Source organism: Pygocentrus nattereri, chromosome 18 (assembly GCF_015220715.1).
Source record: "Pygocentrus nattereri isolate fPygNat1 chromosome 18, fPygNat1.pri, whole genome shotgun sequence".
Lineage (NCBI taxonomy): Eukaryota > Metazoa > Chordata > Actinopteri > Characiformes > Serrasalmidae > Pygocentrus > Pygocentrus nattereri.
This window is the reverse complement of record NC_051228.1, coordinates 22,788,784-22,816,372: the sequence shown is the minus strand read 5'-3', so window position 1 is coordinate 22,816,372 and position 27,589 is coordinate 22,788,784. Positions and strand designations below refer to the sequence as shown.

Below are 27,589 nucleotides of genomic sequence, written 5' to 3'. Positions count from 1 at the left end.
AATTTTTCACTGCCTATAATTTGACTCTTGTTCAGATCAAATGAACGTAGTTTACTGTGTGAAGTTGGCCCACTGGCTACTGTTTCTGTTGCCTGCTGTTGTTATTAGGCTGGAAAATTTTTTTTCTCTTTCTTTTTGCCTTTTAAAAACTTTGTTGGAGCCACAGCAAGTCAGTTAAGCCAGCGTTCATGCTTTGTGAGAAAAGATGTTCCATACATGGAAGGCTGCAGCAAGGCGTTTATCTTTTTAGCAAGCATGACCCACAGTCAAGACCACCACTGTACTTATGCTGATTTCCAAAAGCTATACTGTAGGGTTTTTGTTGTCATGCTAACACTAAGTTAATGGCAGATTGTTTACTCTAACTGGAAAACAAATCCAGCTCAAGCTACACATAACAGAAAGGGTTAAAGTGCAAGAAAAAGTGGATAGAATAAAGGAATGAATGAATAAATGAATCGATACATAAATCAATACTAAACAATAAAATAGACTGGAAAAGAAGGCCACACTCAGCCTTGAAAAATGTGAAATTCTAAAAAAAAAAATCCTGAAAGATTTGAATAACTTCCAAAAGTTTTGTCAAAAATGCTTTACTGAAAAGCGTAAATTAAACGCACATAATGTGACACAATGTGATAGTGTGATATAAGTAGGTTTATCCATGTTAAAGAGCCTAGTAGAAGAACTTAAAATCTTCAATTAATTGCTAAGTATTACTTGCCATGTTCTGAAAGTAAAGTACAATTTGTAATTGAGTAATCACATTTTAGCAAATTGTGACAGGCATATAGCTATTATAAAATTCTGTTTTCTAGGTGAGGTCTTGTAAAATAGCATAGTTCATGCCTGTATTTTCCCCAACCAACAAAGGAGACTGGCTCATGTCAGAATGGCGACTCCAAATCATGTATTCCACATGCTCCCCTTCCGTGCTTTGATAAGACAGGATATAGCAGGCAGGTTTCTGAGTTCCGCTTTGTTAGGGGGGCTGAATTTCTCCTAGTGCCGTTTGGGACAGCCAGGGCTGGCCAACCGCTCTGGGGCATGCTGGGAAAACAGGGATCCTCGGCAAGACCAAACAGGATGCCATTCAAAAATATGCCCCCCTCCCCTCTCCAGTGAAAGGTGGGAATAGACCACATATTGGGAAAACAAAGGCAGGCTTCCTCCTGCTGGGTTTATTGGGTCTCCAAGGCTGTAACTGAACCTTTTTCGTCAGACATTCACTCCAATTCTGGGAAAGCAAAAAGAAGCCTTCATTCCTATAATTGTTTATGAAAAGGCATGGCTGCATCGGCCATATTGTTCAGCAGTTATTAGGATGGAAAATGGGTCTTATTCGTTATCTGGAGTGCTCCGTCAGAGCTGAGCGGATTAGCAGTGGTTAGTCTGTGTGTCTGAAGTCCGAGTACGCAGTGCAGAAAGGCAACAGCTTTCCAGCTCAGTACCATCAGTGCCAGAGCAGCGGGGGAGTGGTGCAGCTTAGCAGGGCTTTGCTGAGCCCCATGCACTTATCCTGCTGCAATTTTAATGCTGTGCAAATCCCCCCAGCGATTCACTGCCCCAGCAATCTGCCAGGGAGCAGCCATTCAAGAGATACATTCACTGTCTTTGCCATCTCTCTTGGGAGAAAAATCTTGAGGCTAAAAGATTTTGTCACCATATCAAATCTTTTGTCTTGTGCCCTCTGGGGGATATCTCTTAAAGGGATGTTCTGTCGTTTTTTTGTATGTGGTGCATGAGACAGTGATTCTACTGTAAACCCTAAGACCTATAAGATTATTCTACAATTATTTCTATCTATTTTTCAACTATCATTATGTTTTCTAGGTGATTTCAGTAGCAAACTTGCACCAGTACTGTTACCATATCAGTATGGGACACTAGTAGATGGAAATGAAAAACACCAGCATTGTAGGTGGACAGGCAGCAGTAAAAAATCTGTAACAGCAGCATTTCGTAGAAAGACAGGTAATGGGTGATACGAGAATTCTTGCTTAGCTATTGGTTTCACTTATCTCACAAATACACTGGATAGCACAACATACAGGCCCCTTACTTCAGCTGAGCCATGCTTCTTTCAGTAATCTCTCATCTCCTGCTGTGTAATCATTTAAAGTCTGAGTTAGTACAGGTTGTTATTGAGGGAGCAGATATTAGAGAGACAAATGGAAGGAACTGCTGGTCTTTTGGGGCACTGATAGCCTTTAGTCTTGGCTTAGCCTTTAGCATATCAGCCTGCTTGCCTTGGCCTACGTATCCACTAGCCTCACCAGCAGTGTGCCAATATTTACTAAACTCAGCCAGAGTCCTACGCTTGGCGATGCAAATGTGAATGTACGGGATACATATAAGACAAGACAAACTTGCATGCTTACATGTACACACCAGAGGTATATATAGCGTTCACATCTGTTTTTGACTATTTTGAGTAAATATGGTTCTTATATATATGTATGTATGTATGTGTGTGTGTGTGTGTGTGTGTGTGTGTGTGTGTGTGTGCGCGCATGTATATGTTGTCAGAAGAAAACTTCTCACCACTAAAGCAACCTTGTAGAAGGAAAAAGCATTTCTTTTGATGCATTCATCATGAAAAAAAATACACACACACAAATTGCATTGTGTGTGAATTTCATGATGAATGGATCAAAGGAAATGGACTGTTTTTTCCTTCTCCTATTAAGTTATGCCAAAAAATTTATGACAAAAACTGAGAAATGACAAATTAAGGACAAGGTTTTCTCCCAACAGCAGCGATGTGTGCGCGTGTGCACACCACTTTGCAGTGTTACAGTTACAGACTGTAGTCCATCTGTTTGTCTTTATAGTTCTTTAGCCCCCTTTCACCCTGGTCTTCAGTTATCAGGACCCTCATAGGGCCACCATAGAGTAGGAATTGGGGTGAATAATTTTCAGCAGTAACCCTCTGTGTTGCACTGGGTGAGACACAGCAGTGGCTGGTCAGTGCGTATATATATTAACAGTGTGGGATCTCCATCAATGAGGCCAATGCGATATACGTCTCTGTGCATTGCTAATGATCCGATACATGAAAGATACATATGAAGCAACTACTAATAGGATATGATATGATTCAACCCTTTTGTAATGCGGTGTGATTTGACAAGATTTAAAACAACACAATATGAAGTGACGCAAATCACTTCAGTATGTATCAATTCAGTATGCTACAGATAGTTTGATTTTAATTCTTAGGTTCTTCTTAAGCAGACCGTAAATCATAATTTAAATTAACTTTTAAAAGTGCCTTTTTACTGGACATATTTGTTTCTTTAGTCCTACAACTTGATAAGCATCTCATTTACGCTATTTCTTTTTTGGCTTTCACAAACAAGCCTTTTCCTTTGTAGTTCAAAAAACATCTCACACTTTTAACAGTTAAACAACTTAAGGATGTTCCGGATAAACAATGAAGTATAGGGCAGTGTGACTTAACTATTGTCAGCAGGCAGATAGGCTTTACACTTTCGCTATGTAGGTTGACTCAATAGTGAGCGAAAAACAGTGGTGCTGTATTTGTTACTCATGTTGCCTGTGTACTTTATAGTGGCATAGCATATTTTACAAAATGAACGCGTCTTGTCTCTTTTGTAAAATCCAGTGTCGCCACACATTTGATTTGTTGCAATTTGGTGAAACGTGTGGCTGTTCTTTCTCTATGATGATCTGTGACTCGCCTGGGCACACCTCCAGTTCATGCGATATTTGGCCAAGAGACTTGGTATTGATATATACAACCCCAATTCCAATGAAGTTGGGACGTTGTGTACAACATAAATAAAAACAGAACACGATGATTTGCAAATCCTTTTCAATCTATATTCAATTTAATACACTAGAAAGACAAGATATTTAATGTTTTTTGCAAATATCCACTCATTTTGAATTTGATGCCTGCAACACGTTCCAAAGAAGTTGGGACAGGGCCAACAAAAGACTGGGGAAGTTGAGGAATTCTCAAAAAACACCTGTTTGGAACATTCCACAGGTGAATAGGTTAATTGGAAATAGGTGTCATGATTGGGTATAAAGGCAGCATCCCTGAAAGGCTCAGTCGTTCACAAGCAAGGATGTGAACAACTGTGTGAGCAAATAGTCCAACAGTTTAAGAACGTTTCTCAACGTGCAATTGCAAGAAATTTAGGGATTTCATCCTCTACAGTCCATAATATCATCAAAAGATTCGGAGAATCTGGAGAAATCTCTGCAAGTAAGCGGCAAGGCAGAAAAACATCATTGAATGCCCGTGATCTTTGATCCCTCAGGCGGCACTGCATTAAAAAACCGACATCATTCTGTAACGGATATTACTACATGGGCTCAGGAACACTTCAGAAAACCACTGTCAGTGAACACAGTTCGTCGCTCCATCTACAAGTGCAAGTTAAAACTCTGCCATGCAAAGCTAAAGCCATATATCAACAACACCCAGAAACGCCGCCGGCTTCTCTGGGCCCGAGATCTATCTACCTATCTACATATCTACCTATCTATCTACCTATCTACCTATCTATCTACCTATATATATATATATATATATATATATATATATATATATATCTCAAGTTTGTGTATATAATGTATCCTGAGTTCATCCGTTGATCATTCTGCTAAAAGAATTTAAATGAATGAATTCTCAAATCTCACCAGACTAACAGCAACGTTTGATCATTTGGTTTTTTTGAATCAGGCTGACAAACCCGAGTTCTACTGTCATGGTTGCATTGTAAGTAAATGACAAAGATGGAGGCGGAACAGCTCAGCTTGTTTGTGACAGAGCACAAATACAATCCACAGTATGCTGACAGTAGAAAACATCTGGCGGACTGTACCTGAAAGACTGTGGGATGACAATGAATACATGTTTAATTGCAGTGCTTTAGTGAAAATTCATTGCATCTACTACTCAAGAACTCAAATTTTCATCTGAAAAAACCATGCTTGGTGTGGAAAGGCCTTAAGGCGGTAAAATAATCGCATTCTTGGCCTGTGAGGCAGTTTGATGGTGTAATTTTTAACCCGTGTGGCAGTCACAGTTTTATTGTTGGCCTGTGTTTTGGCCGTATGGTAATTTGAATCAGCCTGGCGTTGTCAGTTTTCGTCTGTGTGAAGACTGATAACCGTCACCCTTTTCCGCCTTTCCTGCTCTTGCTATACTAAAACACTGAATGAATGGGATCTGCTCAGTTTTTATTGTATCTGTGTCTCTTGTGTATAAAGGGGTGGGACTTCCTCCAAAATCCCCCTTTGGGCCGTCAATGTCAATGTTGCGTTTCCTGTTGTTTGGCTAGGCCCGGCTGGCTGGGTGCCCAGCTGTCACCTTGTGGTGCCATGGTAACGTTGGGATAGGGCAGGGGTGATGGTATTGGCGGACACTTCTGCTGAAAGGACTGTGCCTATGTGCCTGTTTGTGTAACAAGCGCAACTCCATTGTGAGTCAGCCTGGCGTCTGCACTGCATGTCCTGAGGATTTAGCCTAGTGCGTTTGCTCTTTGTGGTGCTGAAGCCTTGGTGATGGTGCTTTGCCAGGGACCTATCAGCATGGCCATCTGCAGCACCTGAGTGAAGATTAGGCCTGGCTGTGTGATATTCACTAATGGCACCCCTGCTGCCTCTAAAGAGAGAGGGAGTTAAAGTTTAGAACACTGCTCATTAAGCGAATGAGAATTTTCTGTGGTTTTATGTAACTGAATGTCAGCATTGGACCTTAACAGGTCTGTTAAGCATTTGCTCTACATTCTTCAAAGGGCTGAGATCAACCATCTGCATGTGGGTAAAGCATTTTGAGATGTAATCTTTTTTTATATATATATTTGGCACTTTGTGTTCATACCTTTTAATGGTTGAAATGGTACAATGGTTGTTTTAATATTTAGGGTGCACCGTGCTTTTCTGTGGTGTGACTTTACATGACTTTACACTTTAAATTATAAAATCTTGCTGATCACTTTATTTTTCTGAATTTGGAAATGTCCATGTACATTACATTAGTTAACAAAAATCAGGAAAATCAGGACGTATTTAACAGAAACTTACAACTCTGAAATATGAATTTTCACTATTTATTCTGCAAGTTCAGTCTTAGAAGTTTGTTGCATTTTTTGTTTTTCATGATCTGAGTAATCCCAAACGCGTTCAGTGATGTTGAGGTCTGGATACTAGGGTGGTCAGTCCTTTGTTCTGAGAACACCAGCAGCTTGTTTGTTTGTTTGTGTCTGTCTCCTTTTCTCAATAATGCTTCTTGACAGCTACACATCCTTTCAAACCCATGTTGTTGAGTTGTCTTCTCACAGTGGAAGGATGGACAGAAACACCTGCGGATTTTTCTGAAGCAGCTTTATTTTCTCCTCTCAAAGATAAAGCTTAAAGTGCTGTTTATCTGATGGAGACAGTTTTGGAGGTCAATTATTAGGAGTCCCATTTTCTGAACTGCAGTTATGGAAATTTCTTTCCTAATTCAAATAGATTATCTTTTTGTATCTAATCAGAAATTAGTAACATGTGCCTAAAGTTTGTTTTGACAGGAAATTAAATAATTGAAGGGTGGTCTCTTTTGCACTTTTGCACAGTTCTGTTTATGCTTAATATATTGCAGACTGTGAGAGTTTGCATGTATTTTACTGTGTCATAGTAGTTTTTTTTTCATAATGGTGGCCACTGTTATGATATTAGATAAAAAAATATATAGTTTGGTCATGTAGTCCATGTACTGCAGAGCTCCTTTACATTGGTCATTAGAAAACATTTTTTCTTTGTTTAAAAAAAAAAAACTGTTTCCAATGTTGCAGCATGGAAGTAATCTCACGATTGCGCATTTCCTTTTTTATTTTAAGGAGAGGATATTTTCCCAGCCAAGAACAGTTTATTCTCACTCCCGCCGAACAAATTCCTTCCTTTCATCCTGAGTTTTGTTCTTGCACTTTAAGGCCTAGGATGCAGAAAAGTGGTATATTTAGGATTTTTGCAGTTGTACTCTTAGTGTGTCTTTTCTTTTTGTAGAAGTTTTACAAAGAGGTGAGGGTTGCAGGACACTGTTCATTTATATGTGCAGTGTTGTTTTGCATGTTGCCTCTCTGGCAGTGGGTGGAAAAAGACCACCCTGCACGGCCCTTGGCTGTTTTGAGAATCAGATTTATAAACTGTAGCTCCGCTGGTTTAGCCTGTTATGATTGTGAGGAGAGCAGCCGTGTACCTCCCTCACACAGGGAGCCTGTATGTATCCTGATTCTATCCTGAAGACATTTTTTTGAACAAAAAGCGTTTCTCTTCAGTGCTTTTTAATGTATAGTTTGTTTTTCATATGGTCATTCAGAGTGATTTAATGTAAACTAGAAAAAACTAACAAAGTCAGAATTGTTCACGGTGATGGTGAAGAGTTTAATGTCTCTAGAAGCTCCCTTACAGTAAGATATTGTGTGAAATGGTTAGATAAGCCAGCCTGATGCCTCAAATGTTGTTCTGAGATATGGTCCTATATTTTTAAAAAACGTTTTACAGCAAAACATTCTCAATGACTTTGTTTACATCTCACTGATTTTATTAAGAATTGAAGTTAAAATTCAAAATCATTTTGCTGCCACCTTGTGTTAGAAATGTCTTTCTCCAGAAGTTCTCCAATAGAACTTTTTCAAAGCCTGTCATTCCAGCTTTCTAAGAAAAGAAACCCCTAAAATCACAACCCTTAGAATTTATGTGCAACTTCAGAAAATAAACTATGATTAGTCCATGATTAGGTCCTAAACTCTACAAAAAGGCAGCAGCATGGATCCTAACAAAACAACAAAGACAGCTCATATTACGCGTTTTGAAAGAGCTACACTGGCTACCTGTATCTTTTAGGGTGGTTTTTTAAGGTCTGCTGCTAGTTTTTAAAGCTCTCAATAACCTAGCACCCACTTACATCACAGAGTGTCTTTCTGTTTATGTTCCAGCACGTGGTCTTAGATTTGTAGATACTGAACTTCTGTAAATGCCTTCCTAAAATACAAAAAATGTGGGGAGGCCTCTTTCTGTTATTCTCCTTCTAAACTGTGGAACTCTGCTCCACCTTTCATTAGGCAGTCAAGCACAGTTCATGCTTTGGAAAAACTTTAACTTATTGTTTAATTCAAACTCAGTTAAATTAAATTTATTTTGTGTTTTTCAATCTGATTTTTATTTGAATTCCGCATTACTTTAGTAGAAGTTACTAAGTAATTTTTAGTAATTACTGAGTAAGTTTGTTAAAATAAATAATAAGGCTGCAGGTTAAGAGATTTAGTAGCTATTTAAGTAGCTTATTGGTGAACCTCCTTGTGGCTCTGTATGTCTGTAATAAGCAATAAGAACAGCAACAGCAGCAGTGTAGTTCGCAATTCAGTGGTTACCTTTGAGAAATCAAAGTGCCATTGGCATCAGGCATAGGTATACTGATGAATGATTATTAATATTAGAAATCATAATGAATCTGTAGGAGAGACAAAACTTTCCAAAAGCTTTTAATCTTAAATGACATTCAATTTGAACCTTATTATGTACAACCCCATTCACAAAAAAGTTGATGCTGTGCAAAATGTGAACAGAAACAGATTACAATAACCTGCAAATCATTTAAAGGTTTAACTGAAAATGCTACAATAGTACAAAAACAACAAATAAAATGTTGAAACTGAGACATAATTTTTTTTATATTTATGCCAATTTTGAATCTGATACCAGCGACACATTTTGAAAAAGTTGGGACAGGAGCATGTTTACCACTGTGCTTCATCACCTCCTCTTTCATCAACATTCTGTATTCTGTACCAACTGCTGTAGGTTTGAAAGTGAAATCTTTCCCCGTTCTTTCTTGACGTAGGATTTCAACTGCTCAACAGTTAACCAGTCTTTTGTTGCTCCTTCCCAACTTTTTTGAAACATGTTGCTGGCATTAAATTCAAAATTGGCATATATTAAAAAAAAACATTTAATATGTTGACTTTGTGCTATTTTCAATTAAATATGTGATTTAATTGATTTACACATCATTGCATTTATTTTTTAATTTGCATTTTGCACAGCATTTCAGCTTATGTGAAACCGGGGTTGTACAAACCATGCAGTGTTCACTGTATTCTGGTGAGTGGTGAATATAATATAGTCACAAAGAGATTTGTGTATAAATTTTTCAAGTTTTTATTACACAGTGATGTATGCTACAATAAGCTTTCATAAATAAATTAGCTCTCCTACTGAAATCAGTCTCCTCTTAGCTCCACTAGAGGGCACTGTCTCCTAATTTATTCATGATCCCTCTTTTTGTAATCAGATTTTCTTTCCTTCTGCCCTCCTCACCCTCCGATAACTCATCCTCACCGGTCACATGTTAAAAATCTGCACTCAGCCTGCACAAACTCTTATACATATTTGATGTCTATATGTCTCAGTAAACCTGTAATGACTGTGCTTGGCCTGTGATGGTAATAATTAATGTCAATGAAAAGTTCCCTGTGTCACTGACATGGTCAGACACAGAGAGGCTGCAGTTGTTTGTTTGCATGTGTCTGTCCTGTTGTTTTGCTCTTACAGCCAAACTGTACTGTTCTTACAGAAAGATGGGATTTAGTGACTGCTAGTAGACCAAAAAACTTTTCTTTTTACTTGTTTTTATCTTTATCTCTTTTTTTCTTTTTCTTTTCTTTTGTTTTCTTTCTTTCTTTCTTTGCTCGCTCTCTCGCGCTCTCTCGCGCTCTCTCGCGCTCTCTCTCGCTCTCTTTGTCTGGCTGTCTGTCTGTTCTCTCTCTCCTTCTCTTTTATCTCTTGCTCTCTTTCTCTGGTTGGTTGAGTAAGGTTCTGCACGTTGAGAGAGATATGAAGTGTTGGGCTCCAAACGCAGCTCTTTTACGGGAAAGAGGCCCGCCCCTGATATTACAGTGTTACTAATACCAGCACAGTGTAACTCGAGGCAGTGACCCCTGAACTAACGCACACATACTCACTCTTAAGCAACTTCAATGGTGGGTCCTGTGAGCTTTGATCTTCTTTTGTTGTTTAAGCTTAGTGTCTTTTGATCTGTTACGCATTATTGGTGCCATATTTTGGGACGAAAGCTGTATCAATAAAGTCTATATGTTCTCTGATTTTTTTTTTTTTTTTTTTTCTTTGAAATTTCTTACATTGTCATGACGTCAGCCAAAGAGCTCTGACAGCTATTGTGAGAGTAGGCTGTGGGTTTGGAGGAGATATATTGGGGGCCATTATTCTCAAAGTGTCTCTGAACGGCATGCCCATATGATTTCAATGGAAGTATGCTGGTGCAAAGGAGTGGTGTTTTTTTTTTTTTTTTTTTTTCCCCCTCCTCTCACAGTAACTTTTACTCAACCAGATGGTGTTAACAGATGTGAGATGTCTAGTCTTTGTGATGTATTTTGGTTTCCAGATTGACACACAAGCACACACGCACATTTGTACGCTCTCTCCGTTCAGAGCTCTGTTTTCTTCCACCTGTCTAGATTGTTTACAGTGAATGCCTGATCTGTGTAATATTTCACTAGAAATTCTTCTTTCATCTCCGTTTTTTTAAACTGCCCATAATAGCATGGAAAATTAAATGTAGTATGAAGGAATGGTTGAGAATTTGGAATATTCATCTAAGTTTTAAAATATTGGGTAGAGATTAGGATTTTTAGTTAACCAAATTGGCTTTGTCTAACATTTATACTTCCTTAGTTCATAACTATTAGATGTCTAAACTCTATTCTCTTCCACAGGGTGGTGTAGAGGCTGCGTCTTACATTTTGAGTCATCAGTTTCTTGTCTATTTAGTCCAAAGAGAAAAAAGCATAGAAGGACTGCTGCAGCCTGCCAAAGGCTGCTGCACACCAGACAAGAAGCACTTCAAATCCATGAAATCCTATTATTATAAAATGGAAGCATGTTCACAAAATAATAAAAATTAAACCTTTCCTCTAAATAGGTTCATACAAACTTTGGACTGGTAAATCTGCATATTCAGCCTACAGCATTTTAGTGCCTTCCATTCACATTGAAATTATATGGAACATTTCAGTCTGGATAGCAATTCAGAACAGAGTTAATTTACATATATCAGGCACATTTAATAAAAACAGCTTGTTTAATTCTAAGCGATAAAGAGCTTGGAAAATTGTCATGTAAAAAAGTTCATTGTGAGTTTGCAGTACATAAAACTTCACAAAATAAAATTTAATCTCTTTCTGTTGCAGTGTTTCAGAACGCTGTGCTGTAAAGGTCCTCCCCCGCCCAGACCGGAGTATGACGTAGTGTGTATCGGACTTACAGGCTCTGGAAAGACCAGTTTACTCTCCAGACTCTGCAGTGAATCCACAGACAACATTGTCCCTACAACAGGTCAGTACACAAACACGCTAAAGGTCTGCACAGGCATAAAATTGAAGCCCAAACCTCTGACCTGTACCCGCTGCTTGAAGACAACACTAGCCCCACTTAATTGAATCCTGTACCTGTTTGCACACACCAACTGAGATTATCGCAAATGCGATTTTATTTAGTTTTTTTCTCGATCAGCAGAAAATGCTAAATGTATAAAAAAAAAAAAAAAAAAAAAAAAAAAACTTGCATGCTTATCTGAAAACTGATGTTTTGCTGTAGCTGACATGGCCTTTACTAGTTTGAAGAAGTGCTCTGACACAGATGTTATTCACTAGTAGCTTCTCTGGAACAGCTGCATTCATGATAAATACGCGCTGCAGAGAAGACATGCTGGTCCTCCTGCTGTCATAGCTTGAAGTACTACATCATATGTGACTGCTGTGCGTTTTATCTGTTGTGACGACCAGGTTATAATGCACAGTGAAAATGCTCCTGACTCATTTGAAAATTGAAACCGTTCCCATTTAGCAAGTGTTCTTTTTAGTTCATTCATGGCAGACAGTTACTACAGCTGGCTTTGTTACACACATACTAGACCAATGGTCACCAGTCCTGATCCTGGAGGACTACTTTATCTAAATACTAACTACAGAATTTGACTTTAGATGGGTTATGATACACTTGAGTAATCCTGCTTTTGTTTCATTTTTAGGTTTTAGCATCAAAGCAGTGCCATTCCAGAACGCCATATTAAACGTCAAGGAACTGGGAGGTAAGCAGATTCCTCTTTGTTATTGTAGTAGCCTTAACTGTGTTTATACACTTCTAAATTCATGTCTTTGTTCTGTAGTCTGCATCATGTCTGTGTTAGGAACTCCAGGTGTAAGTAGATTTTTCTCTGTAAATGTTGAATCTAGGGTGGCTGAGGTGCAACTCTGAGTCTCTGGGTTGTGAGTCTGAATTACGTCTCGAACTTTCAAGGTACGAGTCAGAGTGGAATCTCAAGTCTCTGGTATCAGAGACCAAGTCTAGAGTCACTGGGATGCAAGTCCAAGTGGAGTCTCTAAGGTACGAGTTCGAGTCACAAGTCTCTGAGATGCAAGTTCAAGTCTCAGGTATTTGGGCTGTGAGTCCAAGTTGAGTCTTTGAGTTGCAAGTCTGAGTTTCGCAAGAGTGAGGTGTCAGGCTGAGTCTCAAGTCTGGGGTGTGAGACCCGGTCTCGAGTCTTTGGGCTCTGAGGTGCAAGTCCAAGTTTCAGGTTTCTGAGGTGCAAGTCTGAGTCTAAAGTCTCTAGGTTGCGAGTCAGAGTTGAGTTTGGAGTCTCTGAGGTGCAAGCACAAGTCTTGAGTCTCTAGGCTGTGTGTCCAAGTAGAGTCTCCAGTCTTGAGTCTCCAGTCTTGAGTCTCCAGTCTTGAGTCTCCAGTCTTGAGTCTCCAGTCTTGAGTCTCCAGTCTTGAGTCTCCAGTCTTGAGTCTCCAGTCTTGAGTCTCCAGTCTTGAGTCTCCAGTCTTGAGTCTCCAATCTCTGGGAAATCTTGAGTCTCCAGTCTTGAGTCTCCAATCTCTGGGAAATCTTGAGTCTCCAGTCTTGAGTCTCCAATCTCTGGGAAATCTTGAGTCCAAATCTTGAGTCTCTGGGGTGCGAGTCTGAATCGAGTCTCAAATCTTTGGGATACAATTGTGAGTCAATCCTCAAGACTATGTGACGTGAATCTGAGTCTTAAGTCTCTGGTTCAAATTTCGGGTCTCTTTCATGTGAGTCTGAGTTTCTAGTGTACAAGAGCGAGTTGAGTCTCTAGTGAAGAGTTTTAGTTGAATCCCATCTCATTTTTTGGTCCAACTACACTTAAACTAGTCATTTTCTCAAGTTGTTTTGCCTTTTAAAACTTAATTAACTGTGAGTAGCACTTCGGTTCTGTGCACCTGACTGAATGGTTTTATGTAATCAAAGGCTCATTATTTGAAGCTGTGCCAAACCTGATGCCTCTGAGAGCTGTGGAACAGGAGCGTTGCGGTAGCACAAGAATACACAAAACTAACAGGCAAAGTCACATGTAAGATTGGGAACTCAAAGTTTAATTTATCGCATTCAGGTTGTCCGTCTTAATGAGTTTTGTAGGGTTTATTTTTCCTCAGGATGAAATTTCATATCTTAAATCTCAAGTCTAAGTCGAGTTGCATGTCAGTTAGGGGCGACTTGCCATCTCTGTTGAGAGGTCTATGTGTATGCGTTTCGCCTGAGTTATAGGGCCCCACTTTCATGTCGAGGTTCAACTAGAGGAAAACGATTATTTTAAAGCAAAACACACTCTTCCCCATTTGATGTGAAAAGTACCTGTGACCTTGTAATCATCCGTCCCCACAAAATCACCCTCTGAATTTTCCTGGTTGAAATGTCAGAGTGCACATCATTATGCTGTTTTTTAACTTTTCATCCACTCCTGAAAGCATTTCCTCAGATGAGTTCATCGCTGTGTCAGAGGCCTGTGGTACAGCCCCCCTTTCCGAAAAATAGGGGGGTTAGGGTTACAACAAGAGCGTTAACCCTGAAACCGCCTTCAAGGGCTAGTCTCCTGCTTTATTGATGAAGACTGCATGCTGTCCTGACGCTTTCACTCGCATGTGCTTTCTTCGTCTTCCCTTGGCTGCTGGCTTAAGTTTGGATCGCGTTACGCAAGTTCTACCTCAGGTATAGCCATGATTCCCCAATTGAGATCTGCCCTAGTCTGCAGGCACAGAAATTCTTTTTGTCTGGAATCTGAATGCAGTCTGTAAGTGTGTATTGTGGTTAAGGACTCAAGTTTGAGTGGGAACAAAACCACTTTGAGGGTTCTTTTATTAGCAGCATCTTCTTGTATTGGTAAAATGTGTCTTGGTTTGGGTTCAGCAGGAAGTTGGATAGTGTGTGATCTTGAGCTGTCTGTTCACCAGACAGTCCACAGCACTGGTGCAGGTGCACTGGGGACTAGTTTAAAGCAAAAAAAATGTACTCTTTGGATACTGAGACGTCAGTTGAGTTGTGATTCTCCACCTTTTCAAGCCACATAACTGCAAATAATGAACGGACCCGGTCAATTTTTTTTTTCCCTGAGAAATTTTCAACATAGTGATTTTTAGTTGCCAACCCACACAGTGTGTGATACGCATTATTGAATGTGAAAAATCAACTGAATAGGTAAATGTTTGAATTGTTTCATACCAGAAATGAGATGGAATGTGGGCACTCGCAAGTGGACGAGTGAAACGTCAGGTGGAGTGCTTTTTGTTTCTAGAGACAAAAGTGCAAACAATTATTATGCTAGTTATTTTTTCATTGATTTTGAGTTCCATCAACAGCCCACTGTTCACCGCTGGCCTCCCCCTCAATATAGGGCTGAATGCTTTGGGGGAAAAACATGTAATTGTAATTTTTTTGACTAATATGCAGAATTTCCACCTTTTTTGGCTTAAGGCTTGACCCCTGAATGTCAGGTGACAAACTGACAGTAAGTTGTGGCTGTGATGTCACAACACACATCTGGTTGGTCTAACTGATCTACAAGCAATTCTCAAGCTTTTATCAGGTTCAATTTCCCCTCTTAAAATATAAAATGACATTTATGCTAATATACACACTTAAAAAAGATGGTTCTTCAAGGGTTCTTTGGCAAAGACCGTGGTTGTCTATAGAACCAAAAACACTCAATGACCCATGGAGAATGTGTTCTATATGGTATATAGCACCTTTTTGAACAGCAAAACTGTAGCAGAACCCTTTTGGTGCTGTATAGAACCATATACACATTCCACACTCCATCAATCTGATAAACCATTTCATCATGCAAAGAACTTTTTAAGCATGCACATAGGTCTTTGAGTGTTCATGGTTCTATATAGAACCACTAAAGATCTTTTTTAAGAATGTAGGCTATAATTTAAAAAAGCTCTTGAGATTTGAAAATTGCAATTTCAGTATAAAAACTATTAATCTTTCCACCCTAAATATAGGCCTGAAGTTTTTCAACAGAAATTGAGGAATAAAGTTTTCACAATTATTGAATTGTTTAATGATGCATGTACTTGGGCCTGGACAAATGATTCAGCTGAAGAGCTGAAATGTTGCTTTTATGACACTCAATTGGACTTATTCTTCAATGACCAGGTCTCTAGTAATGACCCAGAGTTGATAAATTACACTATTACCAGCTATGTAAACTTCTGTGTTGACTCTATTATTAAAACCAAAAACATCAGAATCTATGCAAATATTAAGACATGGATCAATAAAGGACTAAAATATCATTTAGGTCAGAAGAAAATAGCTTTTTTTGAAGGAAGACAAGCAAAAAGTGAGTGATTTGGAGAAGGAAATAAGAGGTATGATCAAAAAAGCAAAAACGGCCAATATAGACAAGGTTGAGCATAAACTGAGGAATGGGAATGCAAAAGATGCTAGGAGAGGATTAAATACAATGGTGGGAAGGAAACAGAGTAGCCCCTCAATATGAGGATCCTATTCACCTCTCAAACATCCTGAATATGTTTTATTCCTTTTGATAGACATGATTTTAGTGATGAACGTGATTCCCTCTGTGCAGGAACGACACCTGCTCCCATGACCCTTAAAGTAGAAGAAGTAATCTCAATCCTACAATGAGTCAACCCAACTGGGACCTGTCCTTACCCGGCTATTCCAGATGTTCTTCAGTACCAGTTTCGTCCCCCAAGCCTGGAAAATGGCAACAATCATCCCAGTGCCAAAAATAGCTCACATAAAATCATTGAATGATTTCAGACCTATTGCTCTTACATCATTAGTGGGCAAACGCATGGAGCGCGTAGTGACCTGGGAGCTTATATCACAAACAGCTAAGCACATAGACCCCCTGCACTTTGCCTATCAAGCTGGTCGAGGAGTGGAAGATGCCACAATGATTCTTCTGGATAAAGTATTTGGTTACTTGGACAAGGCCAGTAAATATGTCCAGGTACTTTAAATGGATTTTCCTCTGCTTTTCACACAGTTCAGCACCGTCTCCTTCTGTGATGTTTGTGAGACCTGAATGTCAGTAGTAGCCTTGTCTTGATCAGGGAGTTTCTGAGAGAGAGAGGCCCCAATGTGTCTGTATCAACAACACTTTTTACAAGTCCCTTGTCTTGAACAGTGGTGTTGCACAGGGATGTGTTTTATCTCCCATTTTATTTTCCATGTACACAAATTAGGTTAAATATAACAGTGAAGACATCTCTTTTGTAAGGTATGCTGATGATATGGCCCTTGTTGCCTGCTTGCGAGATGTTACCAGCCCCTCCTATTCTCGGTGCATCAACCATCTAGCCACTTGGTTTGATGGTAGCTTCCTTGATCTTTTTGTCAGTGTAGCCAAGGAGCTGTGCTTCGGAGAGAGGGTGGCAGCAGGCAGTGTAGGATCTGTCTTCAAACAAATCAACATAGAAGTGTAGTAACAATTATTGACAACAGACTCACTTTTCAGAACAATGTAGATTATGTTTACAAAAATGCAAGGCAGAGACTCTTTCTCCTCAGGAGGCTGAGAAGTTTTAACACCAGCAAACATGCTCTGCTTGTGGTCTACAGATCACTTATAGAGAATATTAACAGTTCAGTATTGTGTCTTGATCTACAAGGACCCTACCCACCCCCTTCATTCATCATTCCAGTTGCTGCCATCGAGCAGGAGACTTAAGGTCCCACTAGCTAGAAAGAATTGTTACAAAAAATCATTTGTGTTTCAAAAATCAAGTGTTTTATGTGTCTATGTATGCATTTCTGTGCCAGATTGCCAGACAAATTTCCTTTTCATGCAAATTTAATGGACAAAGTTTTTCTTATCTTGTTCATTGCTCTTTAAATACTAATGACACCCACAGTGTTCTCTGAGAACATATGACGTATATTGTCTCTAATATTCTCTCATTGCCCAATCGTAAAAAACATTCGCCACACAGATCTGCATTTGAAAAGTGGTTCCAATCTTTTTATTATCTATTAGGATTTTTGTTGTGCTTGTTGCCAGTTGCTGAGCCGGTTCTGCCTGGCCGGTATTGAGGTCTGAGCAATGTTGGGACACAGTGGGGTTGGGTTGCGGTGTGGGGGTGAGAGAGGGTTTGTATCAAAGCGGCTCCTCGTCTGCGTGCATTTCCCATCAGTGTCATGACGACACCCTGTGTGATCCATGAGGGTTGACAGGCCTGATGTTCTGAGGAAGACACTCCACATGTTGGCGTTTACTGTCTCGAAAACAGCCATCTGAAAACACTTAGCTCACATATACACACTCTCTCTCTCTGTTCCTCTGTATCCTGATCATGATTAAATTATTTTTGTGGCAATATGTTTTTCTTGTATTATCATGATTATATTGTGTTAGCCAATTGGTGATCAATGTCATTTTTTTGCGTGTTTGTATTGCATCCTGGTTTAGAACATCTGTTTGTATCTTTTGTAATGAAAGCAAACCACCACCTCTTAATGACTGTTTATCTCCTTAGGACCTCCCGGCTGCATTAAAGTTTTGGTTGCCACCAGTAGATGGCAACTTTGAGCAAGTCCACAATGAGGTGAAGCATTTTGAGGCGATGCGTTAGTGGTGGAATGATTGAACATGTGTTTTGGAAAAGTCTGCTTATCTAATAATTGGTTCTACAATGGGTGGAATAAAGTGACAGTCTTTGGTTTTGACAGTGTAATGATAGGGGGTTTCGTGTTGAATAACATTTGAGGGAATGCATCGTCAAGGTTGTCAGGGTTTCTCAGACAGACACCGTAATAGGAAGAGTGTTCCCATGCTGCTGGAACGGAAGTGCAGGATGGGTTTTTAGTTCAGGTTTAATCCAAAACTTCTTAACTGTCATACTATCCTCAAGAGAGATTGCCACAGTTTATCGTTTGACAGTTGTGGTGGAAACAGGCAATGAAGAAATATATGAGCAGTCACAGATTTTGGCAGAACACTTATTTTATATGATGCTTCTAAGTGGTCCCAGGATGTTTTTTTTCCCCTTAAAGTTTCTGTTCCTTCCACTAATTCAGTACTCTTCAACACACTGTTGGAGGAAGGTAGAATTTAGTGTTTGAGGCCTAGAGTGGGTGAAACCGGGCATGAATATGTCCTGACCACCACTGGACATTTTTACTGTTGGTAATCTGGCATGAAGCATGACGAAGAGCTCAATTTGTGGTGTGACATAGGCTCAAGTGGACAAACTGCTGTCTGACATCTTTAACAGCCAGCAGACAATATCAAACCTCTCAAAGAGCTCTGCAGCTGCAAAGTCTCAAACAAACAGTGTATGAGGTTTCATTCTCACCCAACTTGAGATGGAAAAGAGGTGGAATGGAGGCTATAGAGCTAAAATAAAGAATCCAGAGCAGATTTACATTTTAGAAAAGATTGCAGGAATTGAAGAAATTGAAGAATTTTTTTTTTCATGCAACCAGCTGTCAGTAACATTTGCATTGTCTGTAAAACATAAGAGAAACCTATTATTTTGTCTCATGACATAATTTGGAATTTATCACTGTTCTGTACTTTGCACAAATTTCTGCATAGTTCAGTTATTAAATGTGTAAGCAAAACCGTTGAGAGTGATGTGATATGAGAAACTATTTGGTTTATTTACAGTAGTGATGAACCAGACATGCCTGTTTGCAACACAAATATAAGCATTTTATTTACTACCTAAAAACATCAAATGAACCTAAATGCATTCTGTGGTTTATAGGTTCATATAGTGGAAAATCCAGACAAATGTGCCATACAACACAGTATGTTCACTACTAGAAATTGATTAAATAATTCATTTAGGCCTTTGTCTCAAAACTGTCATTAAACATTGTCCCAGTAATCTGGCAGCATATTACTAATTATTCATTTCATGTAATGACTTTCTGTGGGGTAGCTTGAAGCTTTACATTTTTCAGACGTCTGGTTCCTATCAGACCCACTGAGCCTATAAGCAATTCTGGCTTTTCTCAACCACTCTGAATGGTTTCATGTCTTAATGATTTAATTATGTGTACATTTTGTTTAAAAATGGGTGGAATTCCCTTTTAACTGTTACCCCTTCCTATCACACCTGACTTGATCAGTGGAAACAAAACAAAACTGCCTTTCGAATCTGTGATTGTGGCTTCAAGATTGCTGAGATAGTAAGAACCAGTCCAAATGATGTAAATGACATCTTGTTAACTAAATGACATCCTGTTAACTGGTCTTCGTCATACTTTTGTTGTTAGCCACATTAGCAATTTTTGGCAAAATTCCTTTAAAAAATCTGGTAAACTCATAAATCAGCACAACATTAAGATTAAGAGTGCTGGTCTGGAGGCATTTTTGTGGGGCCAGCTGTCACTTTATGTGAAGAAGATGAGACACATGAAGCAGACTTGTAATTAATGCAGTGCATTCTGTGTTCTGAGCATTCAGAGGGATGGGAGGTAGAGGCGCTTTGGGCCCCGTTTCTTCACGGTTTAGGGTACGGGCTCCCCCTCAGTGACTCACTCTAACCAAAGCCATGCTGCGTCTGTGCATCTTGGTGGCCACATTTTTGTACCCCCCAAAATTGCTCTGCGCAAGAGAAACCATATGTTGACTGTAAAAGCGGACCCATTTGAACTGTGCTGTAGACTGGCCATCACAAGAAACCATTTTAATACGCTCTCAGGGTCGACTTTAAAGAAAACAGTATAGCGGTGAGTGTCTTTTCCTTTTAGACCCAGCCCTCCCACCCATGCAGGCCCCCTGAACAGAGTCAGAAGTTGGCATGCAGGCTTGAAGTCATAAAAATACATAGGGCAAGATCTACAATGAATTTGTGAAAGGGCAGGCTGGGGGTCTTCTCCCAATACATTCCAGCCATGCTAAAACTGGAGCTATGTTGAAATCCCCCTCACCCACCCACCCAACCACCATCTCAGCTGCCAAAATGTTGTTTCTTGAACTTATTAATATTGAAGCTTTTAGTTTTTCCTCTGTTTGGGGTGCAATTAGATTTACGCTCGCTAAATCCAGTGTGAATTGTCCTCAGGACTCTGTGAAAGGTTAATGTGCACTACTAAATGTTATGACTTCCTTGCTGAGAATGTGACGGTGTGAATTTACGTGTTTTTCTGCCTTGCAGGAGCAGACTCCATTAAAAAATACTGGAGCCGGTACTACCAAGGCTCTCAGGGAGTGGTGTTTGTGTTGGACAGCGCCTCGTCGGATGAAGACCTGGAGGTGGCCCGGACGGAACTCCACTCGGCCCTGCAGCATCCCCAGCTCTGCACGCTGCCCTTCCTCATACTGGCCAACCATCAGGACAAACCCGCTGCTCGCTCTGTACAGGAGGTAACCTGCTGATTGCTGAAAGATTCTCTTCTTTGATAAGATAAGATGCCTTTGTCATTGTACAGTGTACAATGAAATTGAGCAGCAATCCAACGGCACTTTCTACATACAAAACAATTAAACATAAGGCTAAAATATATAAAGTGCAGGCTTAAGAAAAAAAAAGTATCAAAAATCTTTAAATATGAAGAAAAGGGACTATATATATTCTAAGCAGACAATAGACAAGTGAGGTAGCAGTTGGTTATTGCACATTCCTTGGATAGCTTATAGAGTCATGATATTGCACATCTTAAGAATTATTGCAAAGAAAGAATACAGACAATATTTTACTTTACCAGAAGCGCCATACTGGTGGTAGCAGAAACAAAGCCTTCATAACTGAGAGGAAGGAGCAAGCTAATTTGTTCATAAGGCAGTATTAACCTTGTAAGTCAGGCTTAAAAATGTCACTTTCTGCTGTTTAATCTATTCTTTGTCAGTCATGTGGGGTTTTTTCCAGTGTATTTGTGGCAGTTATTTGATATGTATCTAACAAAGGGGAAATTTTGTTAATTCAGAAGATTTTTATTTAGTTTGTCTCACAAACATCCTTTTTGGCGAAGCACACATCAATGTCATATCATTACTGTGACTACACAAGTCAGTAGTAAGTTTTTACCAAAGCACATTGCATTCTGAATGAGGTCGCACTGTCGCTCAGGTGAAGTAATATTACTCTAGTATCTATTGGCAGTGTAGAATATATTATCTAAACTATATGGCTGAATTATCAACGGCAGCACAGCAATTGCGTCACATTGTTACCAGCTGATGCTCAAGTACACTCAACAGACTCTCAGTAATAGGTCAAAAACATATTGTTATGATTAGGTTTTAGATTGAGGTTAAGGTTAGGATTAAGGCCTGGGTTACGGTTAGGTTTTGCGTAAGGTTGAGTATAGTTAGGTTTTGCGTAACGGAACAAATAGTAACAATACATCTACTTAAAGACTACTTCAAGATATTTAGTGTATTCAGATGCTTCACTACTGCTACTTCACTGATTTGTTGTTGATTTGTTACTGATGCCGTTAATACAACCCCAATTCCAATGAAGTTGGGACGTTGTGTAAAACATCTATAAAAATAGAATACAATGATTTGCAAATTCTTTTCAACCTATATTCAATCGAATACACTAAAAAGACAAGATATTTAATGTTCAAATGGATAAACTTTGTTTTTTGCAAATATTCACTCATTTTGAATTTGATGCCTGCAACACGTTCCAAAGAAGTTGGGACAGGGGCAACAAAAGACTGGGAAAGTTGAGGAATGCTCAAAAAACTCCTGTTTGGAACATTCCACAGGTGAACAGGTTAATTGGAAACAGGTGAGTGTCATGATTGGGTATAAAGGGAGCATCCCTGAAAGGCTCAGTCATTCACAAGCAAGGATGGGGCGAGGTTCACCACTTTGTGAACAAGTGCGTGAGCAAATAGTCCAACAGTTTAAGAACGTTTCTCAACGTGCAATTGCAAGGAATTTAGGGATTTCATCATCTACCGTCCATAATATCATCAAAAGATTCAGAGAATCTGGAGAAATCTCTGCAAGTAAGCGGCAAGGCAGAAAACCAACATTGAATGCCCGTGACCTTCAATCCCTCAGGCGGCACTGCATTAAAAAACCGACATCATTCTGTAACGGATATTACCACATGGGCTCAGGAACACTTCAGAAAACCACTGTCAGTGAACGCAGTTCGTCGCTCCATCTACAAGTGCAAGTTAAAACTCTGCCATGCGAAGTGAAAGCCATATATCAACAACACCCAGAAACGCCGCCGGCTTCTCTGGGCCCAAGCTCATCTGAGATGGACTGACGCCAAGTGGAAAAGTGTCCTGTGGTCTGACGAGTCCACATTTCAAATTGTTTTTGGAAATCATAGATGTCATGTCCTCAGGGCTAAAGAAGAAAAGGACTGTCCGGATTGTCATCAGAGCAAAGTTCAAAAGCAGGCATCTCTGATGGTGTGGGGGTGTGTTAGTGCCCATGGCATGGATAACTCGCACATCTGTGAAGGCACCATTAATGCTGAAAGGTACATACAGGTTTTGGAGCAACATATGCTGCCATCCAAGCAACGTCTTTTTCAGGTACGTCCTGCTTATTTCAGCAAGACAATGCCAAGCCACATTCTGCACGCGTTACAACAGCATGGCTTCGTAGTAAGAGTGCGGGTACTAGACTGGCCTGCCTGCAGTGCAGACCTGTATCCCATTGAAAATGTGTGCCGCATTATGAAGCGTAAAATGCGACAACGGAGACCCCGGACTGTTGAGCAACTGAAGTTGTACATCAAGCAAGAATGGGAAAGAATTCCACCTACAGAGCTTCAACAATTAGTGTCCTCAGTTCCCAAACGCTTATTGAGTGTTGTTAAAAGGAAAGGTGATGTAACACAGTGGTAAACATGGCCCTGTCCCAACTTCTTTGGAACGTATTACAGGCATCAAATTCAAGATGAGTGAATATTTGCAAAAAAAAAAAAGTTTATATGTTTGAACATTAAATATCTTGTCTTTGTAGTGTATTCAATTGAATATAGGTTGAAAAGGATTTTCAAATAATCTTTTTCTGTTTTTATTTGTTTTACACAACGTCCCAACTTCATTGGAATTGGGGTTGTAGTTTATTATTATCTGCAATGGACCACTCCAAATAAGGTGTTACCAGTGTTCTCTAAAGTATACTTATAACATTATTGTGGACATTAAGCTAAGCTCCATGTGATGTGTGATTGTGTGAATGTGTTGGTTTTTGTGGCTTCACAAAAAATAAATAAATAAATAAATAAATAAATTAACAAAAATAAACTAAAAACAGGCACTTCCTGCAGCTTAATTTCCATATATGTGTGGACCAGGAAGTGTCAGTCCTATTTAGAGACGGTGTTTACATACTACATAAAACTGTGAAAGATCGGTTCCATGATATGGCTGCTTTAAAGTAGTCAACAAAACACTTTTTTAGAATCGCTTGCGCATTGACTGCATGCCCTTGCTGGTCTCAGCTGGTCAACCAACCTCATGATAATGACAGTAGTATTAATTAAAAAAAACTTATATATAGTTAACTTTTGGTTTCTGCTCAGCACTCAGAATGCTTCACAGCAGGTTGACCAAAGTGCTCATGGTGGACGAGATGCTTTAAAGTAGCCAGTCCTCCTTGTTTAACCTGCCCATTTAAAGCCTGTAAACAGTAATTGCATTAGCCACTGCTCAACTGTACCCTTTGCTCGAGATGGCGGTGGCGGTTTGCCTCTGTCTCCGAGGAGTTAACTTGTTGTTTGCAAACACTGACAGACCTCAGACCTCAGGGGGATTCTACTTCCTCACCCCCCCCCAACTCCAGCAATGAACCACTCTGGTTTTTCAGACTTTCACATAACGAAAAAGACAATGACCCATTGTGCTTGGGAACCCAGAAATGTTGCAGTTTGAGGCGAGTGTTGCTGCTCTTTTCTTGTTTCATGAGTGTATTTTCTTTTTTTCCACGGCTGTGTTCGAGATACAGCTGTCTTGATGTGTCTCAGGTTTAAATGTTTCTCTGAAACGTTGGTAATGACACGAGAAATTGAGATTTACTTGGTTAGAGTAAGCGGTTGGAATGCGTGGTATGTCTCTCCTGTTACAATTTCTTTTTAATGGTCCCCTTGTTGTTTTTATGTTTTGAGGCTTGGATTACTCAGGCCTCGTATGTGTGCGTGTACATTTGTGTGTAGCTTGGCTCATAGATGAGTTGAGCTGTAGAAAGCTGAAGTGTGTTGAACGCTCACTCACAAGCGCACACTCACATCTGTTTTCTGTGGCGAAATCGGCCCGCAGGCTGCAGGGTATAAGCCAATGCACTGAGCGCTAATTAACTGGCCGTGAATTGGTCCTGAGTGAGCAGTAAATATCAGACTTTGGAGAATAACACATCCCAGTTCACTGATGTATGTCAAACTGGAGCTTTTCAGTTGGCTGCCCCCTTTCTCTAGCCCAACTGTAGATAGTAATGCCCTTTGTTTTATTTATTATATTGGTAAGGGAGGACTGGAACACGAGGTTACCTGCTTGATTTTCACCAGGCAACATTGCAAAATTGACCTACCAAATCGTAGTATGTGGACATACAGTACTGTGCAGAAACCAGAGACCATTGATTTATTTCATTTCTAGTCAGAACAGCCATTAAGTGCAAGTTCTTAATTTTTCAGTTTCAACAACTAAATATAATAGCATTTTTCAGTGTTTAGCTTTGTGTTTACAGGTTTCATTCTTTTTAGAAAGCTTTCTTTTCACGTTTCTTTGAAAAACTGAAAGATACCTCCATAATTCGTTCTTAGATAGTCTTAGGTTGCATTTTCATGCTTCACATGATCCAAGCTATTTAATAATTCACATTTTTTTATTCTTATTACAGTTTGAGATTATAGATTGTATTGCGCATTCTGCAAACACACAAAACATTTGACTTGTATTTCCATGCAGTGTTTATCTTATGGGCTTTTAAACATTTAACTTTTACTGATTTAATGAGGTTCTATAATGGAAATCATATATAAATGAATCTAATATTGAGTAACTCAACATCTTTTGGTAATAGACTGGTAATGGTCAGGCAGTTGTTCTGAGAACATCAGTAGCTTTTTGTTTGATGTCTAAATAATTTTGGCTCTTTTCTCAGTAAGAGCTTTTTGACAGCTACACATCCTTTCAGACCCATAGTACCGAGTTGTCTTCTCACAGTGGAAGGATGGACAGAAACACCTGTGGATTTTTTTCAGATCTGAAGCGGCTTGATTTTCTCCTCTTTCGGAGATGAGAACTTTAAGTGCTGGTGGTCTACCAGGTCTTGCACAGTTCTTAGGAGTCCCATTTTCTTTGTTCCTTTACTTTTCTTTGACTTTCTCTTTCCTCATGCAACTGGAATATCTTGCATCTATTTGAATAACTCCAGAAATAACTTGTACTTAATGGCCATTTTGACTGAATAATAATAAATAATTAACTGAAGGGAGGTTCCTGATGTTTGAAATTATTGTATGCTGATGTTTTAGTGGTCTTGAGTTATAGAAAGAGTTACAGTTGAAGTAAATTGATCTGATTTTGCAAGTCTGTTGCTGTCTAGATAAATATCCTCTACTTTGGAATTGGCTTCCTACTGCTGAAATATTTCTGGCATGGTGAAGGTACATTTTTAATCATATTGGCTAATGCCTGAACTAGGAGGTTCCTAATAGAATAGCTGTCTGAACTCAAAATGAGGTTCTAATTTTAGTTGATACAATGCGCAGCCGTTAGTTTGTCTTAAGCACTCCCTTTTGACACACCATTAATTTAGTCTGTTCATATTAGTGTTTGGAAAGCTTAGTCTCTGCGGATTGATTGACAGCTCTGTAAGCCATCGTTTAGGAGCCATTAATGTGTTCTCGCTGGGTGTTGCCTGCTTGGAACAAGCACTAGAATATGATCAGCTTTGCTGAACATGTTCCCGAAACATAATCTTCCCTTTGTTCCGTTTTCTCTGTGTGCCGCTGTTCCATGGAGACCCCTCCACTCCCCCCCCTCAACTCTCTCAAATATTTCATGTTTGCGAGTCACGCTCTGCTCGGATGAAGTGCGGCGACACATTTGCGTAGCCACATCAGAAACTTGTCCGGTTGCGGTCAGTGAGCCAGAGCTTTTTCGATTCGGAGAGGTGGTAGATTGTGATAGATCGCGTGTCTGGCCCAGGGCGGCTATTTGATACCGTGACCGATTCCAATATGAGTTCGGCCTGTTGTAGGGTGTTCCGAGCGCAGCACTGAGGCTGACCTGCAGAACAGCAGTTTCTGTTTTAGAAGCTTTTCTTCAATTCCCTGATTAGGATTGTGACACTAAGGGTCACATAAGGACAATAGAGGGACAGTGGTCACTACATGTCATCATCTTCATCTTTGCTTCTCTAACTGTAAATTTTCCACTTAAAGTTCTTTTCCTCTTGTTCACACCTATTATCAATTTTGTGTTACAGTATGTTTGAGAATCGCTGTAGTATGTGGTACAGTCATGTTGAATTTCACGGCCCACTTTCCAAAAAGCATTATTGAGCACCTCTCAATTGACACGATTATGACAGGGCTGTGAATTTGTGAAAAACAGAAGCTTGCATAATGAACGGAAGATGCACATCTAGTACAGCCAGTGTGAACTGAAACATTTATTAAAATAGAAGCAGGTCTGTACTGACTGATGGACAACAAAAAATACTTCAAATATTGTTTTTAAGGGTGACTGAGGATGAGTAGTGGGTATTCTAGCATGTAAAAAGCTGGACTAGAACTAAAGAGCAGAAAATATTGGATTTGATAGTGAGAATAATAGACTACTTGTAGAGGCTCATCCTAAATTAAATGATTCAATTAAAATAGCTCTGTTTAAAGCCTAATTGGTTTAAATGAAAGGCTAGAAAGCTTTGTATAAAACCCTCGCATGGTGGAGTTAACATCACCTTTTAGCGCTTTCTCTGCCACATGACAATGTTATGCTCTAAAGCTTATATATAGAAACTTGACTCCAGTTTCATTTTCTTTGCAGTCTCTCATATGTCTTGTCTGTGTGTGCTCCCCTGAGACTGTATATAAGACAACGTCCAAACTGATTAAACTGAATATTCCGGTAACTTTAATTTTTTTTTTTCCCTCCAAGTTTAGTAGTGTTCCATGGTCCTGTAATTCTTTGTGCCAAAATCAGAGACTGCCCTTCCTTATTTTATCTCCAGTCCAAATATTAAGCACAAGTTTCTAATTATCATTTTAGGAGATATTTCTGGGATTAAATATAAGATGATCTACTTGCATTACAAAGGAAAAAAGGCAAAGGAAAATGAGAA

General features: G+C 39.5%; 1 protein-coding gene across 1 annotated transcript in view; it reads left to right on the top strand.

Moving 5' to 3' along the window:
- The window catches only part of arl15b (ADP-ribosylation factor-like 15b), a 71,429-nt gene that overhangs the window by 18,165 nt on the left and 25,675 nt on the right, over nucleotides 1-27,589 (top strand). Inside the window, exons 2-4 of the mRNA XM_017708157.2 lie at nucleotides 11,229-11,373; nucleotides 12,068-12,127; nucleotides 20,478-20,686. Coding sequence (XP_017563646.1) covers nucleotides 11,229-11,373; nucleotides 12,068-12,127; nucleotides 20,478-20,686 — 414 coding nt within the window. The remainder of the gene's footprint in view (nucleotides 1-11,228; nucleotides 11,374-12,067; nucleotides 12,128-20,477; nucleotides 20,687-27,589) is intronic.